This window comes from Poecilia latipinna, unplaced genomic scaffold, assembly GCF_001443285.1.
Source record: "Poecilia latipinna isolate Pla-1442-1.1 unplaced genomic scaffold, P_latipinna-1.0 Scaffold1690, whole genome shotgun sequence".
NCBI lineage: Eukaryota > Metazoa > Chordata > Actinopteri > Cyprinodontiformes > Poeciliidae > Poecilia > Poecilia latipinna.
The window spans coordinates 15,300-33,179 of NW_015114306.1; the positions used below are offsets into that span (position 1 = coordinate 15,300).

At 37.6% G+C, this 17,880-nt stretch overlaps 1 protein-coding gene across 1 annotated transcript; it reads left to right on the top strand.

The window, feature by feature from the left end:
- The first annotated feature begins 30 nt into the window (after positions 1–30).
- Positions 31–17,837, top strand: LOC106964557 (ribosomal protein S6 kinase alpha-2-like). Its single transcript, XM_015060148.1, has 22 exons — positions 31–689; positions 4,893–5,009; positions 6,473–6,554; positions 7,950–8,030; positions 8,593–8,672; positions 9,065–9,171; positions 9,255–9,292; positions 9,393–9,535; positions 11,010–11,080; positions 11,360–11,448; positions 11,575–11,639; positions 13,455–13,557; positions 13,723–13,865; positions 14,002–14,124; positions 14,504–14,593; positions 14,733–14,891; positions 15,274–15,435; positions 15,536–15,612; positions 15,986–16,103; positions 16,203–16,259; positions 16,493–16,573; positions 16,994–17,837. The coding sequence occupies exons 1-22, from the start codon at positions 441–443 to the stop codon at positions 17,141–17,143; spliced, it is 2,385 nt and encodes a 794-aa protein (XP_014915634.1). The 5' UTR covers positions 31–440; the 3' UTR covers positions 17,144–17,837.
- The last annotated feature ends 43 nt before the right edge of the window (positions 17,838–17,880 follow it).

The following is a 17,880-nucleotide window of genomic DNA, read 5'->3' on the forward strand; positions in this document are numbered from 1 at the left end:
GTGTGGCTGTTGGGAAAGACAGGAGGTGAAAGGGAGGGAGACAAATGGTGAGGGGTCGGTGAGCTTCCCTGTGGCGCACAATGTGACTGGTGACAATCCCTTGTTTCGCAAAAAGGGTGGGAGAGAGAGAGAGAGACAGAGGAGAGCGGAAGATGAACACAAACATGCCAGGTAGAGATGTGAGAAGGGAGCTGCGCGCACTCTCCTGATTCAGCGGAACGGATTTATTCGTCACCTCTACCCCTGCAGCCTTTTTACGCAGCGAGCCTGCTGCAAAACACGGAGGGAAATCCTAAACCAAGCAGCAGTCTTCAATCCGCTGCGTGGATTAACAGCTCTGTTACAACTCGCTTTCAGTTGCTGGGTTCCCGCCGAAGCTGAGATCCACCAGCGGAGAGCGCAGAGGATGGAGACGCCACAGAGCGACCGCTGCATTGAGGATGCGCCAACAGGGAAACTGCGGGACAAATAGGGAGCCTAAAAGAAGAGCCGTGTGTTACTGCGCGTCTATCTTGGGGAGCCCCCCTCCTCCTACGGGGAGATGTTCATCATTATGGGATAGATGCGCGGGTCTGATCGTTGCCATGGATACAAGCACGCGTAAATTTACAGTGCGGAGATGGTTTTCCATCTACCTGAAGAACAAAGCAGCGCGGAACAAGAACAGCGCCGGGTTCTGTCAGCTGGAGGTTAGTCGTGATGTCAGCTAGGCGTTTTTTTTTTTTTTTTTACGTCTGATCAGACACGAGAGGCATGCACGTGTGAAAGCAGCTGCATCACTGTTGGGATCTGTGTGTGTGTGTGTGTGTGTACTGATGTCTGGAGCTGGACAGGCAATATCTCAAAACATAAACACAGACAGCTGACTCACAGCTCACTGGTGTGAAAAGTGTTGCAGAATTATCCAGAAAGCAGTGCTAGTTTTTGCCCTTCTCTCTGTCTGCCAAGAACCAAAGCCTGAGGCCCACAGGAGATGTGTTTTTGGCAGAGAGAGGCCGGGTGTAGGACACACTGTCATACAGGGAAATACAAAGCAGAGGCAGCCAGGTTGGTCAATACATGGATCTAGACAGATTGATTCAGTTGACAGCCACAGCAGTGGAGTTCTATTTATAACCCAAACACACCAGCAGGGTCACAGTGTGAGACGTCCGGCTCACCTGCCTACATGTCTGAGCTATAAATGCAGTAAAACATTCTCCGAGACCTCCTGTTGTGAATGCTGCTAGATCAGCTCGAGTGACCATTTGATTATTGTTTGAGTGACTCTCTATCTCTAGCTCTCTGGATGATAGTCGCTGCCCTCCATGACAAATATTCACAAACATTAAACTTTACATTTTGTCACAAACTGAAAGTATTTTAATGAGTTTTTTTTTTTTTTAGCGATCAACTGTTCAATTAAATGAGATCAAAACTGAACTTTGAAGTTTCCATGCAAAAAAGTTCCCCTTTGGCAAGCAAAGGGGAAGTTTATGGAAAAACAGACAGAGTCCTGAATGGAAATCTGTTGAACGCTGCAAAACACTTGAGATTGCCACAGAGGTTTGCGTTGTACACCACTGTCCTCCTTCTTCATTCTGAATACTCCTAAACATGATACGGTTAAACAGTTTTCTTACAGAAGTCATCTGTTACTATGTGATGGAAAACTAACACTACACATCACTACTGAAACACCTTTCTCCCAACATAGGGGTGGGAGTATCTGCTGCAACTATAAGCTATAATGCTGCAAGTAAACTTGTTAGATACTGCTAAAGATTTATAACTGAGGTGGAAGGAGGTTCATCACCTAGGAGACACCAAACACACAGGTACAATGAAATGGTTTAGATCACAACATCTTTGAATATTAAAATGGAATTGAATAAAGAAGCTAGTTTAGAATCTTGGCAAAGTAGTTGCTGCTCAGTGACTGCTTTCTAGCCAAACTATTGAAGGACTTTTATATAAACTTATTTGAGACAGAGGTGTTATTAGTGCTTCCTGATGTTTTTTTTTTTGTTATGGGGTATGGGGTTGGGGTATAGGGAAAATCTGCATAGGCTTCAAGTTCAATCTGGTATGTTTTTCCACTGACTCATGCTTTAAAACCAATATGATGAAAATCTTCATGTATCACAGAAACACAGCATGTCAAACTTAATGAATGCTAGTTGAGAATGAGTAGCAAGCTGAACGCCAAGCCAACATTAAGCGGCCTTCCTGTTTTCTTTGTGCTGACAAATATCCCAATGGAGATATAAAGAATTAAAAAATAGTCATACTCAAAATTGCCTTAAATCTACATTCTACATTTTGAGCTGCATGTGACCCTTCCTATGCATTTCAGGGGAAGCCAAAAGGAAATCCATTTGGATTTACCAACAGCTATCTCGGTAAATACTTTTTTCTCATGAATGTTTGGTCTCAGATTTAATATATTGTAAAATGAGAGTGAAGTTTAGTTTATAGTGAAGATCTATAAAGAGATCTGTTTGTTACAGATCTCTTTATAGAGAACTAGAGAACAATGCTAGATTGCTTTGGGGCAAGACTACCATTAACAAAATGCTGGAAACATTTTTCGTGTCCAGAATCAAATCCATTCCCTGTTTGTCCTTGTCCAGTTTCAATAAATCAATTGACTAAGAGCTGGATGTTTGGCTTAAAAGCTGCTGTGCCTCCTGGGTAATCGCGCACTCTAACGCTTACATGGATATTCTTTTTGGAAACACATCTGTTTCCCTTTTAAAAACTGTGCAGCCTATAGACATTACACATGGTTTTCTGTCAGAAGATATTCTTATGAACTTGACACAGATGTGTCTCATTTAAACACCTGGCTTGACCTCTTGCATTGGTCTGCTAAAAATGTGAATTAAGTTTAACGATCAAATATAAAACAAGTTAAAGAGCTGTTTAACCAATTTCATTCCATGCAAGATTTATTACGTCCCTGACAAAGTCATTATGGTGATTTATTGAACTTGCAACAAGTTTACTGTTGCAAGCTTGTGAGTTACAACAGAAGTAATTTATTACAATGTATTATCATGCAAGCAAACAAACAATTTTTTAAATGAGAGTGCTTACTTGAGTTCATAATCCTATCTGGAACAAATAGCTTTATCTTAAAATTAATATGATCTGTCATTGGCAAAATATATTTAAATTTCAGCAAATGTCTGGAAAGGTGTTATTTTTTTAAGTCAGTAGTGAAGAAATAAGTCTTAAAACCTACTGAAACAGTAAAAACATGGGACATTTGTGATCATTTCTTAAGTGATTGCATTTATTTGTATTTTGTATTTGTATCTAACATGATGCATGCATTTGGTTACTGGAGATTATTACAGTAAATGATGTTTGTTCTTTCAGAGCCTAACTAAACCCAGCACAAAGATGGCACTAGAGTAATTTGCTATCCTGGCAGAAACCGATCTCACAGTTTTATTTCCTGCTTCATTGGAGATTTAAGCATTACTCTTGTTAGTAATTAGTATGAGAATGGTTATTATTCCTGTAGTAAACTGCAGTATGTTTATTGCAGCACATTATTCGGCCTCAGATGACAATAGAAAGTTGGTTGCCTCAGCAACAGATGTGTAAAATGTTGCTGAGCCCCTAGCAGTCAAGCCTTGGCTACTGGGGATTAGCAGGGCAGAGACCCAAAGAGCCAACAGAAGGCATCCTCGAAGTTGGCCCACCACCAGCAGGGAAAAGAGTTGATGTCGTGTTCAATGTAAGCTAGTTGGCAGGCAAAATTTTATCACAATTAGGCATTTGGGAGAGATAAATGTAAAGTGCTGAGTAAACCATATTTGCTTCTCATAGATTTCTTCTGGCTTTGCTTGATTGCCACTCCTAAATGTTTCATATCATCAAACAAATTGTAATATTGGACAAAGATAACCAGAGTAAATGTAAAAAGTAGTTTTAAAATTATTAATTAATTCATTAAGTCAAATAGGCTATCTAAACCCATCTGGGCCTTTGTGAAAAAATTAATTGTCCCAATTTTAAATAAGGATTTAACTATGATTGAAACTTTTTTTTTTTTTTTTTAGAAAGCTGAGCTCAGTTTCCCATTTCAGACCCAGGCGTGTTTGTTACCTGACCAGCAAATATAATAAATCATTTAAAAAGACCCCTTCTGTCTGCTGAAAAAAAAAAGGAAAAGTAGGGGAGCAAGGGCTGAGCCTTTCCAAGAGAGGCTGGTCAACCAAAACGATTCTAAGAGCGCAGTGACGATTAGTGCAGAAGGTCAACACAACCAAGAACAACATCTAAACCTCTGTCGGCCTCACTTGTCCCAGTTAAAGTCAGAGTTCAAGGTTTACCAATAAGAAAGAGAAACTGGGTGAAATGGTGTCTGTGGAAGAGTTCCAAGGCCAGAATCCCTGCTGATCAAAAAACAGAAATGCCCATCTCATATCTTTCAAAAAACATCAAGTATTTTGGAGAAACATTCTGTGGACTTCGGGGACAAAAGAGGAAACTTTTGATGCGTGTCATGTCACATCTTACCTAAAACCAACATGGCATTTCAGACACAGACCAACGTTAAAACCTGTGAGGGTTCAGAATGCTTTGCTACGTCAAGATCTGGACAACTTGCCATAAGGATCATCTCCAGGCATCAGTACCTGATCTAAAGCTCAATTAGACTTTGATTCTGCAGGATGACAATGATCTACTTCACAGAAGCAAGGGCGAGAAGCCTCAGAATAATAAAAAAAAATAGAAATACTAATATTTAATAACTTGGGCCTTTTCTGTATCCATTTAGTTTAGAGTTTTCCCTCTTTCTGTCCTGTCGAGCTGTTTATGTCAATCAGGTTGTACAAACACAACTTTTGAATGAGTAAATAAAGTGCAAATGATGATGTCTGCATTTCTTTTCTCAGGACGACAGTGTACTTAAAGAGATTGACATCAGCCACCATGTTAAGGAAGGCTGTGAGAAAGCAGACCCGTCTCAGTTCCAGTTATTGAAGGTGCTCGGACAAGGATCCTATGGAAAGGTACTAAAACACGATACAGTAGCTGATGCCTGGAAACAGGAAAAATGTGAAGTTCTAGAAAGAAAAAGTGATTTTGTCTAATGTATCATGATCCCTTAAAGACATTCTGGAGGTAATTAATAAAAGTAGCTGGTAACACTTTAATTGAAGGGGGGTGAATAAGACTGTCATGACACTGTCATAAACATGACATAACACATGTCATGAACATCAATAAGTCTTCATGAATATTTATGACTGTTGTCATAAAGCGTCATTCGTTAAAATATGACACTTTTAATACAAAGTTGACATTATTCAAAATGTCTTTGTTCTGACAACTTGACATTAACCAATAAATCATTACTGATATAAATTTGTTATAAAAGTATTACACTTTAAAAATTAGGTATCTTTATGTTATTAAAGGTAAAGTTTAAACAGTAATTATTTCTTAGTTAATGTCAAGTTGTCATAACAAAGATATTTTGAATAATGTCAACTTTGTATTAAAAGTGTCATTATTTACCGAATGACGCTTTATGACAACAGTCATAAATATTCATGAAGGCTTATTCATGTTCATGACAGCTGTTATGTCATGTTTATGACAGTGTCATGACAGTCTTATTCACCCCCCTTCAAATAAAGTNTTACCAAGTAGCTTAATGTGTGTCAAATGTTCAGATTTGGAGTGTTATGCTCACTGCAGTGGAATTGCCACCACATGGACAAAAAAGTGCACAATTGAAAAAGAACTACAATTAGAGAAACTATGAACATTAATTTTGAAGAAGATTACAAAGTGGGTTAGATAAAAAAAAACATTCTTTCTCTTTCTATGTCAAAACATAAAAAATAAATTAAATAAAACATACAGAACAGAGAGAAAAAGGGGTTATGATCTTACTTTTGACTGGAGTGTGAGTGTGCTTGTACATGTGTTTGTTTATTCACCAGCAAGTCATCTGCTAATGATAAGCCTCCCATTTCCAATTATCTGTAGATTAGCTCCCTTGACAACAGCTTCATAGACCACTAAGCTTATTTAAATGAATAGAAGAACACAGACTCACTTGATTAGAGGTCTGCATTAGCCAAACATTCAACCCTGGCAGTCATTGGCAGGCGGATGCTGTTTACAAAGCTGCGAGCAGACAATTGAGGTCGAGTCTCAGTGTGGCCTGGATTGCCTGCTTACATGGCTCAGTGTACTGCTGTCCTTTGACAGACCTTGTTTAAATCATAGCTGTTGCGGCTCCAAGACAGCAATTTACATTTCTGTTTGCAAAACACGACGGAATCAAACGACCTTCGAGTTTGTAACCTACGACTTTTAGGCTAATGTAGATTGTGTTTCAATTAACATTCTGGCAGCAGCTTTGATTTTTATGATGAATAATTGCTATATTCATCTTTTATGAACTGTTAGGAACAATATGACTACCATGTGGTAACTTGTAACATGTGCTACTTATTTCTAGGTGTTCCTGGTTAGAAAGATCAGAGGAGCGGACAGAGGACAGCTCTACGCCATGAAGGTCCTGAAAAAAGCAACTCTAAAAGGTGATACGCTGAAACTCAATGAGTGAACACGCATATAAACTGTTTAGAAACATCAACTCTTTAAAAACTTGGTTTGTCTATTCACATATAATTTAAAATAACTTACATATTTATTTTGTCGCATGGCTAGGGCACTATATGTATTGCATTACAAAGAGTCTCTATTATGGAGATGCTAATATACCAAGATTAAAAGAGGTTTTTTGTGTAAATTATTTTATTTATATGGCTGTTTGATTTCTACATTTACATGCCCTACATTCAAGGGATTTGGTGTAAAACAGGTTAGTTTGTACTCTTACAGAGCAAAACATTTTTTAACATCTGCTGGGATTAACATGAACTAGAGTGAAGCAGGTTCAGATGTCATGTGCTAATCTAGAGTTTCCGTACAAGATTTAATCCTCTTTACCCACACCCTGGAACTGGAAGAATCACAATCTCATCCTCTCAAGGACAGAGATGCTGGAGTATGGAGGTTGTCTTAATTTGCACAGGAGTAAGTTCCCTTTACAGTGGCCAGTTAGGAAGATACTTGGTTTTTGTACCATGTTCAACTACATACAGAAATCTGTCAACTATTTAATAAGTAATCAGGACATGGCTGTAAATATTTAGAACTATTTGCTGCATGTTGAAGAGTAAAATGAGTTTCTGTTGTTTCTGATTATAGTTCTGTAACTCCGTAGCAATATGGAAGCTTCTTCATTGTATTTTGTGTTACTTCAGTATTCAGAAGCTTTTTACTAGGCTTTTGGAGCAGAATGTCTGGTTTAGCGCCGGGGATTTTTTTTTTTTCATCACAGAGGCATTCTGTAAATTGAATTATGTGCCTCAGCGTTCATTTGATGTAAAATACAGATTATTTTTTTTATCTCTTTGGAAGAATGTCTCAGCAACTTGAGCATAATAATGATATAAAACAATTACATTTTTCAGTCTTTATTGTCAGTTTTCAGTTTTGTTTTGCTGTCTTTAAGTAATCCATATTTTCTGATTTAAGATTTAGCAACATTAGATTTTGAGATATTTGTATTTTCTATCTGGAGAACAATTTTTTGACTATTTCTTAACTTTTTACAACTTTGAGCAAACTCAATAGCCTTTTACGTTTGAAAAATTTACCTTATGTGGAATCACATGTCTTTTCATCACTAAATGCTTTATTAGTTATATAAAGAAGTCTGCAGCACGTTAAAATAGAAGACAATGTAGCATGTTTTAAAAAAAATTTTCACCTCAATTATTTCATGTTAACATTCTGTTTTTGTCATTTTAAAAATCGGCCAACATTTCTGTGGCATTAAATGTCATTTAATCAATGAAGTATTTAGTAATATTAAAGAATTTAGAGATATTTACAATTCAATTAATGACATTATTTGCTGTTTTCAGTGCGGGACAGAGTCCGGTCAAAGATGGAAAGAGACATTCTGGCAGAAGTTAATCACCCTTTTATTGTTAAACTCCACTATGGTAAGTTGAATATTGTACTTCTGCAGCTTTACTTTTTTGTATTTGTCATCATAGTTTTGCACTTTCATTTAGGAGGGACATACACTGGCATCTCAATAAGTCAGAATAATGAAAGTACTTCGCTAATTTAGCGACTCAATTTAAAAACAGTAAACTCATATGACATATAGATAGGTATATATTTCTACTAATCTACCTAATCCTCAAAATTAAGTAGAATTCCATTTTAATACCAAAATGTCAGTGTACTGAGAAGTATATCAACGTATTGTATAGTACATGCACACAATATTTGTCAGGAAACATGAGATTATTCCATCTGGCTCACATATGTCATCAGGGATGCTAAAAGTAAAATAATTCTGATTAATTTTCATTCTCTTCATGAGAAAAAAAAGTTGTCTTTTATCCATTAAACACTTTACCACAGTACTAACATGCAGAGAACTATGCACACTACAATAATTTCTTAAGATCACATCCTCAAAATGAAAGAGAGTGTAATAAATTTACAATAACCCAAGCTCAATGTGTGTTGTGAAACTTGTGTGTGTGTGTTTAGCCTTTCAGACAGAAGGAAAGCTCTATTTGATCCTGGACTTCCTTAGAGGTGGAGATCTTTTCACTCGCCTATCCAAGGAGGTGGGTTTGCAATCAGTTTCCTGAAATGGAAAAAAAAAAAAAAAAATTACCAATAAACACAACATCTATTTGAAATTACTTAGGTTTAATTTTGGCAGTGTCTTCAGATAACACCTTCAGTTTTTGAGGTCAAAAACTTTTCACTTTCTTGCAGCAGTTGGAAACCATTTTGGGTTAAGTTTGTGGCTTTTATAACTTAAAAACCAGGAACAATTATAGGAGTGCGATAAAAGAACAAATACGTGTATTAAAATGTTACAAAGTCAACCTTATGGCAATGGAGCAATTAACTTTTCTTGCCACTTTAGGTCATTATTAACACGTCTAATTAATTTCTTTTTTTTACTTGTACCCCAATGAACTGCTACTACATATTCTTTATTTGCTTATAGGTAATGTTTACAGAGGAGGATGTGAAGTTTTACCTTGCAGAGTTGGCCCTGGCCCTGGACCACCTACACAGTCTGGGGATAATCTACAGAGACCTTAAGCCTGAAAAGTACGTAACATACGCTATAAATGCTTAATTTCCGATGGATGTTTATTTAACTAAATCTTAGTGTTGTTTGTCTTTTTTATTAGTATTCTCCTGGATGAGGAGGGACACATAAAGATCACAGGTCAGAATATATACAGCTGCAAGCAATCTTTAATCCTTGAATGTTTTTTTTTTCTTTTCTTTCCATATTTATCTTACGTTGCATCTGTGTTTCTGCTCAGACTTTGGATTGAGTAAGGAAGCCATTGACCATGATAAACGAGCATACTCTTTCTGTGGGACCATTGAGTACATGGCTCCTGAGGTGGTAAACAGGAGAGGACACACACAAAGTGCTGACTGGTGGTCCTTTGGAGTCCTGATGGTGAGAATTATTCATTCAAACATACGAATATGAGTAGCGAGAGTATATGTTTGGTTTCACTACCTCAGATTGAAGTACACTTGTTACTTGTGTGGAATGATAATAGACTTCAAACAACTTGCAGACAGTAGAACAGACTTTCGTCAGTAGTAATGTAGAACTTCCTCATTTCAGTTTCCTGTTTGAGTGAAAGTGCTCAGTTACAAAAGTGTTGCAAAGTGATTCGCACTTTTCATCGTGCTTTGGGGACATTATAAACACAAATCTTTACTTTATTAGGATTTTTATTTGATAGTCCAACACAAAGGTTTTCACTATTAAAATTCAGTAAAATGCATTTTAAACATGCATTGTGTTTGTGACCCCCTCAACCAATTGCCTTACAGGTGGAATGTGATGCAAAAGTGACTTTTTCTTTGAGTACTTAACTGTTAAATCTAGTCAACCAGCGTGTAAGTTACTTTTAAAATAAATACAGTTGTTTTGTGATGTTTTATTAAAGAACACTGCCAAACAGAATCATGAAGCCCAAGCAGCAGACCAAGCTTGTTTTTTAGATGCTCCCAAAGACACAAGGTGGCAGGTTCAACTTGGAGTGGGAAAATAACACCTAACATGCAGCCAGAACTAAAATAGAATAGTTTGGATTAAAACATAATTGTGTGCGAGAATGATCTGGACAAAGCAGCACTCGAAAGCTGGTCTTCACAGACATCCTCAGTTAAAAATGAGCCCGTCCATCTATCCGTCCGTCCGTCCGCCCGCCCGTCCCCAGCTGCCTTCTTAACTATTTTCACACAGAACAAAGACGTGTTTTCACTCGTGTTTAATTTGGGTTAAAGTGTTTGCAGGCTGTTTGGTTAGCGACGAATAACTCGCGACCATAATTAAGGGCTGAACTGTAGCTCAACAGAGAAATTGACAGAACTCTCTCTTCACAACAACACAGAATCGTAACATTTCTATGCCCCAAACCCCCCTGTCAATCTCCCACTCGTATGCCCTCATGAATCTGAAAAACACTTTGAGGTCTCTTCCATTTTGAGACAGACGTTTGCTTCTAACCTGGAGTTGACAGTCTATTCTTTTCCAGAGGAGAACAACAGCCTCAGACAAAGACTTGTTGTTGTTTTCCAACTATTTCAGGTTCTTGTGAAAGCGTCTCTGGAATGTCTTTGCTTGATGAACCCAAGGGGACATATTCAAAAAATATCATGATCTTATTTATCTAGTGGTTCTTTTCATTAAACATTCTTCCAGGAAATCCTTAGTAAAACGTTTTGTGGAGCTGGTTCTGAGGATCTTGATTTCATACAGTAACAGTGGGTCATTTTCAAGGTTTAATAAATGTCAAATTCAGTTTAACATTTAACAATAGCAACCACACTTACAATGAACCCCCAGAAAGCCGCATGCAGTCTACGTTTTTATTAGATGAGTTACATGTTCTGACAGTTTTTGTTCTGTTTTCCAGTTTGAAATGTTGACTGGATCTTTGCCGTTCCAAGGAAAAGATCGGAAGGAAACAATGGCGCTTATTTTAAAGTAAGAACAAAAATCTTTTCACATCTTCTGTCTCTTAAACTTACTTAAACCTTTTTATTGAATAATTTCCAATTAACCTTGGGCAAAACTCATTCTATTCTAAAACAATTCAGTGTTTATTGACATCTAGTTGGTTTTCTTCCTGATGGGTCCTGTAACTGGATGTTAGGCCCTGTTCTTATATTTAATGGTTAGCATTTTCTCTGTCCTCTGTATGTTGCTGTGTTGATTCTGTTTGTTAATGTGCTAACTGTTTACATTTGTGTCTTGTCTGTTAAGGGCAAAGCTTGGAATGCCACAGTTCCTCAGCCCCGAAGTGCAGAGTTTATTGAGAGCACTCTTCAAGAGGAATCCTGCCAATCGTCTAGGTCTGGCTGTTCAAAAGCTTCGTGCATAATTGATCTGTTAACACTAACGTGATGCATTAGTTTTGATTGTGTTTTAACCTAATTAAAAGGTTAAATATCTTTTTTGTCAATCTGTGTGACTGACAGGAGCCGGACCAGACGGAGTGGAAGAAATTAAAAGACACCGCTTCTTTGCATCGATTGACTGGAATGTAAGTAAATTAGATTTACCACATTTTTATGTGATACAATACATGCCAACAATAAAGACGTTTCTGTTTTGTGCAAATGGTGTGAACGTAGTCAAAATGAAGTAAAAATGTGTAAGTAAAAACTCTCTACCAACAACTTTTTTATGACTCATACTACAGAGCCTTGCGCTCAGAGAGTGTGCTCGTATCCATATGATCTGTCTTGGAAATTATCTGTGCTGTCAACATGAGACCTTGACATCCTTTGCTTTGATCTGCACTGCTTGAAAAAGATCGTTCGCTGCAGTGTAATGCTCCTTGCAGCGAGCAAGGAGCATTAAAACCGGAGATGCGCCACAGTTGAGATGTCTTTGGATTATCTCGCATCTACTAGGGAACAACATCAGAGCTGAAACTCACCGACTAGCTTTACAATTTTGCATGTAAGAAATGCAAAGCACTTTTTGCTGTGAATCAGTACCGGTCCTCTTACAGATTTCTTCTTCTGTTTTAAATCATAAAGTGAATTCTAATATCACAAATTAATATTACAATTGACAGCCCCTGTTAAGTCAGGAATTAACTGTGATTAACCACAGTTTGTTTGTAAATTTCACTATCCACACCCAGTCCTGATTTATAATTGAATCAAGAAATAACTTAAACTTGAACCTAACTTTTAACGTCACGTAGGTCAAATTGTAAAAATAGCAACACGTTATGTTCCGAAAAAAAAAAAAAAAAAAAAAACTAAATAAAAATAAAGAAGAGACAAACAATGTCATGGATATATATTAATGGATCTACTTTTAAAATTGGAGCGGGTACCAAATAACTACTGCTTATTGAGATATTGAGAATATGCTGACAATTGCGTCTAAAAATCCTCTGATTTGTAATGAAAGTCGTTTTCTTACCTTAGCAAAATAAATTACCCGATCTGTCTTGTTTTTGTCCTGCTATATTGAAATCATTTAACTAACTTGTGCAATGGAAATCCACCGTTACAGTTGTGTACATGACTTCTTATCCATCTAGCTTTGGCAATAGTGATGCTGAATTTTTCTACACAATCCACGATATTCTGCTTTCAGCATTTATTAATCTCTCTTCTCGTTCCTGCGCTCCTTATCCCTTACCATTACCCTCGCTACCTTCCAGCCACATATTCCCCGTTTTCAGACAGTGTTTGCCAAAATAAGACTTTTGTTTTTTCTCCACGCCATTCAAATAAATAATCACTATCAGAGAGAGTAGTGTACCTGTTATTGTTTGTGATGATTATTAAATCTGTCTTAAAATTTTCATTCTTTTTTTAAAGACTTACTTCCATAATTCTATAAAGCAGACTCAGCCTGTAGCCTGACGAATATGAAATGCAGTGGGCTGCATCCCCACCTTTAATACAGCTTTGTATTAAAGGTGTCAGGTATCTATTTTTACCCCAATGAGCCCAGACGTATAGACTCAACAGATGTTGCACTAGTGACACCTAAAGGCCATAATCAGTAATGACAGTGTTCAGTTTTCAACAGGCAGGATAATAAATGTGGGCTCTCTTTTTTCAGTACTAGATATTTAGAGTTTTGTAGATTACTTTAATGTATTTTGCTCCAATTACATTTCAACACGTAGTGCACAGTGCACTGTGAGACAGTTATGAACAACTTCACATAAAGGTGGAATATAATTTATTTTCTTCAAAAACAGTTTCATCTGTTTACAGTAATGAGCTGCAGTCATAGTACGTCACATCGTTAACATTTCTTTCTTTAGCAAAGCTGATGGTAAATTAAATTTTTTTTTTTTTGCTGTTGCCGTTGTCTGGCTCTATAGAAGCTGTACAGGAAAGAGATGAGGCCTCCATTCAAACCGACTGTCGGAAGACCTGAAGACACTTTCCATTTTGATCCCGAGTTCACCTCCAGAACGCCAACAGGTAACTCAGACCCACGCATGAACACGCAGAGGCGACAACATACTCAAAACAATTCCACTGTCATTTTGATTCAGCTCTTGTTAGATGCATATGTACAGCAATAAAATAGACAGACGGATAGATTTACCACAGCTTGGGAATCACTGTGTTTTGTTCTATCTCCAGATTCTCCAGGGATTCCTCCAAGTGCAAACACACATCAGCTGTTTCGTGGTTTCAGCTTTGTGGCCACTAATCAAACTCAAGAGGCCACTGTTGCTCCTGTCGTTCCTTCCCGGCAGGAAGTGAACATTAACCCCATAGCGCAAGTATGCAACGTTTAGCAAGGCGTCTCATGACAAAACAGTTTATACTTAATTTGACATATATAATTATATATGATGGTAACTGACGGGTTGTCTGCTATAAAATGAATAATAAAAATGACATGATGATCTCCAACAGCACATCCGCAGCGACGTGGCTTTCAAAGATACGTATGAACTGAAGGAAGAAGTCGAACAGTCAGGACCCTTTGTCCGCAAAAGATGCCTGCACAGAATTACTGCTGTGGAGTATTCGGTGAAGGTAGGAGAAATTGTTCGTGTGAGCTTTTCACTGGGCTTTAGGAATGCAGAGGATAGTTTGTTTTGGCTAAAAACAGGAAAACTAGCTCAAAATGTCCTGTTTTCATGTTCTAAAAACAACAAAAAAAACAACACAACTGCTCGCTGCAATGTAATTTATGAAAACATTACTTTTTGAAAAGTGGCTTTTATTCAGTCCTCGGTTCATCGATAAAACATGTTATGAAAATGTTGAAACCACTTACAAAATCACTGCTATTGCCATTCCATCCTTTTGATGCATTTTTAAAAGTACCAAATAAAATATATCCCCATCATATTAAATAGTTGTATTTTTGTGCAGTTTATAACAAACTCTGTGTTCCTGTTTATTAAATCAGATTATTGACAGAGCCAAAAAAGATCCATCAGAGGAGATTGAAATCCTTTTACGATATGGACAGCATCCAAATATAATTACCTTGAGAGATGTAAGTAAAAACAAAAACATGCTGAAAAGATAAAACGACAAGCAGAGCTGCAGATTCTTTTAATTTTCTGAGTATTAATCTGACCTGTTTTTTGTTGTTTTCATCTTAAATACGAATGTCCTCTTCCCCCCACATGTAGGTCTTTGACGATGGCCAATGTGTTTTCTTGGTTCTTGACGTAATGCGAGGAAATGAGCTCCTGGACAAAGTTCTGAGGCTGCCAAATTTCACAGAGAGGGATGCATCAGACATTATCTGCACACTGTCCAAGACTGTAGAGTATCTACACTCCCAGGGGGTAAAGATGGCCTGTTGTGAAACAATTATGAAAAGTATTACTGTGCAAATACAGTACCTCCCACAATTATTGGCATGACTGGTGAAGATTTGCACAAAATATAAATAAATAAATTGCTGTTTCACTGTGTTAGCATCACAATCTAAAACATTTATAAAATCCACCATTTTTTTTTCCTCTCCAAACTTTTAATTTCTAATTTTTTACTTTCTTTTTTCCTGGGGTATAAAAATGTCTCTCGTCTCAATTCATCAGGCTTGCTGATAATTGTGGAAAGTGCTGTGCTTATACCATAAAGTTGTTATTGCATCATCAGAAATATTAGTATCTCCAAGCAGACCAAAAAGGCACGCAGGCTTGTTGACGATCAGCTTTGTTCCAGGTTGTTCACCGAGACCTGAAGCCCAGCAACATTCGCTATGCCGATGAGGCTGGACTCCCAGAATCCATCAGGATATGCGACTTTGGTTTTGCCAAACAGCTCCGTGCTGAAAATGGCTTACTGATGACTCCATGTTACACAGCCACGTTCATGGCTCCTGAGGTACCGTTGCTACTGATCGGCGCTGTAAAACGTCTGCCATTTCCCCGACATCCAAACACATGAGAAAACAAAGTTCTTAATGTGTATTTTGTGTGTTTAGGTTTTAAGGAAACAGGGTTACGATGCAGCCTGTGACATCTGGAGCCTGGGGATCCTCCTGTACACAATGATAGCTGGGTTAGTGTAAAGTTTAAAAACAAGAAATCTGCTGTCAGTGTTTAAAAATACAATTTATTGGTCTATTGTCAGTGCAGCATTCAGCCTGTGCAATGTCATGATTCCTTGCCCATAATCCCTCTGCAGCAGTCCTATAAATAACCTCCCCTGGAACAAAAGCAGTACAGACAATAAGAGAGAAGGTCAACCTGAGGACGATTCTCATTTCATCCCTTTTCCCGTTCACCTTCGATGTTCTCTGTTAGAGCTTTATAGCATCTACAAACTGTATATATATATACATATTTTCCAAATTGCTATCCAAAATAGTTTAATAGTTTAGTACTTATTTACCACATTGCTGAATAACTGTGGACTTCTCAATCTTGTTCAGTTTCAGCCCATTTGCCAGCAGCCCTAATGACACCGCAGAGGAGATCCTGGCTCAGATTGGAAGCGGGAAAGTTGTCATCACAGGAGGGAACTGGGACTTGGTGTCTGAAGCTGCCAAGGTTACATCTTAATAAAAAAAAAAAAAATCTTTTGTTAAGATACGGATGCTGTCAAGTTATTCTGATATAACCTGTGTGTTATCTGTTCATGTTTAACAGGACATTGTGATAAAGATGCTCCATGTGGATCCTCACCAGCGTCTTACTGCCCCACAGGTAGGATGCTTTGTTAAAATAAACTCACCAACAATGAACTGTTAAAAAATGCATAATACTTTTATTTATTTACTACAATTTTAATAAGTTTATTTTACTTTCAATCAGAGAAGTATGCTGCACTTACTGTGCGCCGCCAGTGGTTTATGATGTTCTTTCTCAATGTTGTCATTCTAATTGTTACTAAATAAGAATTGAATATGGATTATCGGTTTTACTGCGATGCTCTTTAGGTTCTTCGGCACCCGTGGATCGTAGAGAAAGAGCAGCTTTCTGACAAACCTCTCGCCAGGCAGGATGCTCTCACTGTCAAGGTCAGACCCTTTCTGCATGTCCTTCTGTATCTATATGTGACTGTGCCTCATTATAAGCTAACCATTCACATTTTATTCCTCTGCATGTGTGACTAGAAAAGACTAATATTTAGTCAAATGTAAGTGTAATTAGATTAAAAAGATGCTGAACTGATAAGCCAGACAGAGGTTTTTGTTTGTTTCTATTCGTAAAATAAATAGCAGCACTATTAGTTGACAATTAAAGAAAATTGATTTTGAGAAGTAAATACTATAATACTATAATTATTGTTGAATGCATGTGTGTCCTTTATTATATTATCATCATACACCTCATGACATACAACAATTTGACTCCAGAATCCACTAGATGGCACTTTTTCCACTTACTTGGATTGTTGGACAGATCATCTAATTGCATTGTCCTCTATGTCCCACCAGGGGGCGCTGTTTGCCACATATTCTGCTCTGAAGCGATGCGCTCCTGCTCCAGTCCTGGAACCAGTGCAGTCCTCCAGTCTGGCTCAGCGAAGGGGGATGAAGAAGCTGGGCAGTTCAAGTGTCACTTCGGAACCTAAAGAAAAGGAATAACTTTAATACTGGAAACGAAAGGCGGACGGGGAACTTAATGAAGACCTGCATCGACAAGAGACTCACGTTCTGACAAGCACAAAATTATGCCTAATTAACACTAAAGTGGCATCAAGATTGACTTGGTTCTCAGTGCAATTTCCAAACTGTATCAAAATGAGCTAATTTTACACTGTGACATAACACTTATTATGCATGTCTTCATACAGAACTTTTCTCTATGATCACAATAAAGTGGCTTTAGTGGAGACAATTCAATTTTAACATGCAGATGCCTTCATAGATCCTTTGGATCTTTCTGACCTGTCTTGTAGCCATTTCATACTTAATTCAAAAAAACAGCCCCTTTCATGGAGCAAGCCCCCCATTCAATTACAATACACAAGTACTCATTTGAGTCCGAGCAAACCTAAAGGAGAGGCCGTCAAGGAGGGAATACTTTTGTGCAATAAACTCTGTGCAATACACCCAGCTTAACTGGAACTGCCTTGGTTTACACGCAACTTAAAATAAGAAGAATGGACTGGGAAATGAAAATGAAAATCTCTTTTTGGTGCCACAAAAAACACACAGTAGACAATTCTTTCAAGATTTTTTTTTTTTTTAGCTTATATTTTGACTCAATGTGGCACTCATTACAGCAATACTTTTCTTCCATTCTTTTGGGAGTTTAGCATGAAAATGTAAAAAAAAAGACATGTAAATATCCTTAGAGAAGTAGTTCTGAGGTAACTATG

Excerpts from the sequence above, each read along its gene's own strand:
- LOC106964557 (XM_015060148.1), top strand. The coding sequence starts at position 441 with ATGCGCCAACAGGGAAACTGCGGGACAAATAGGGAGCCTAAAAGAAGA. Across the intron at positions 9,293-9,392 it reads GGGACACATAAAGATCACAG|ACTTTGGATTGAGTAAGGAA; the intron begins GTCAGAATATAT and ends GTTTCTGCTCAG. Across the intron at positions 15,613-15,985 it reads CTGTACACAATGATAGCTGG|TTTCAGCCCATTTGCCAGCA; the intron begins GTTAGTGTAAAG and ends AATCTTGTTCAG.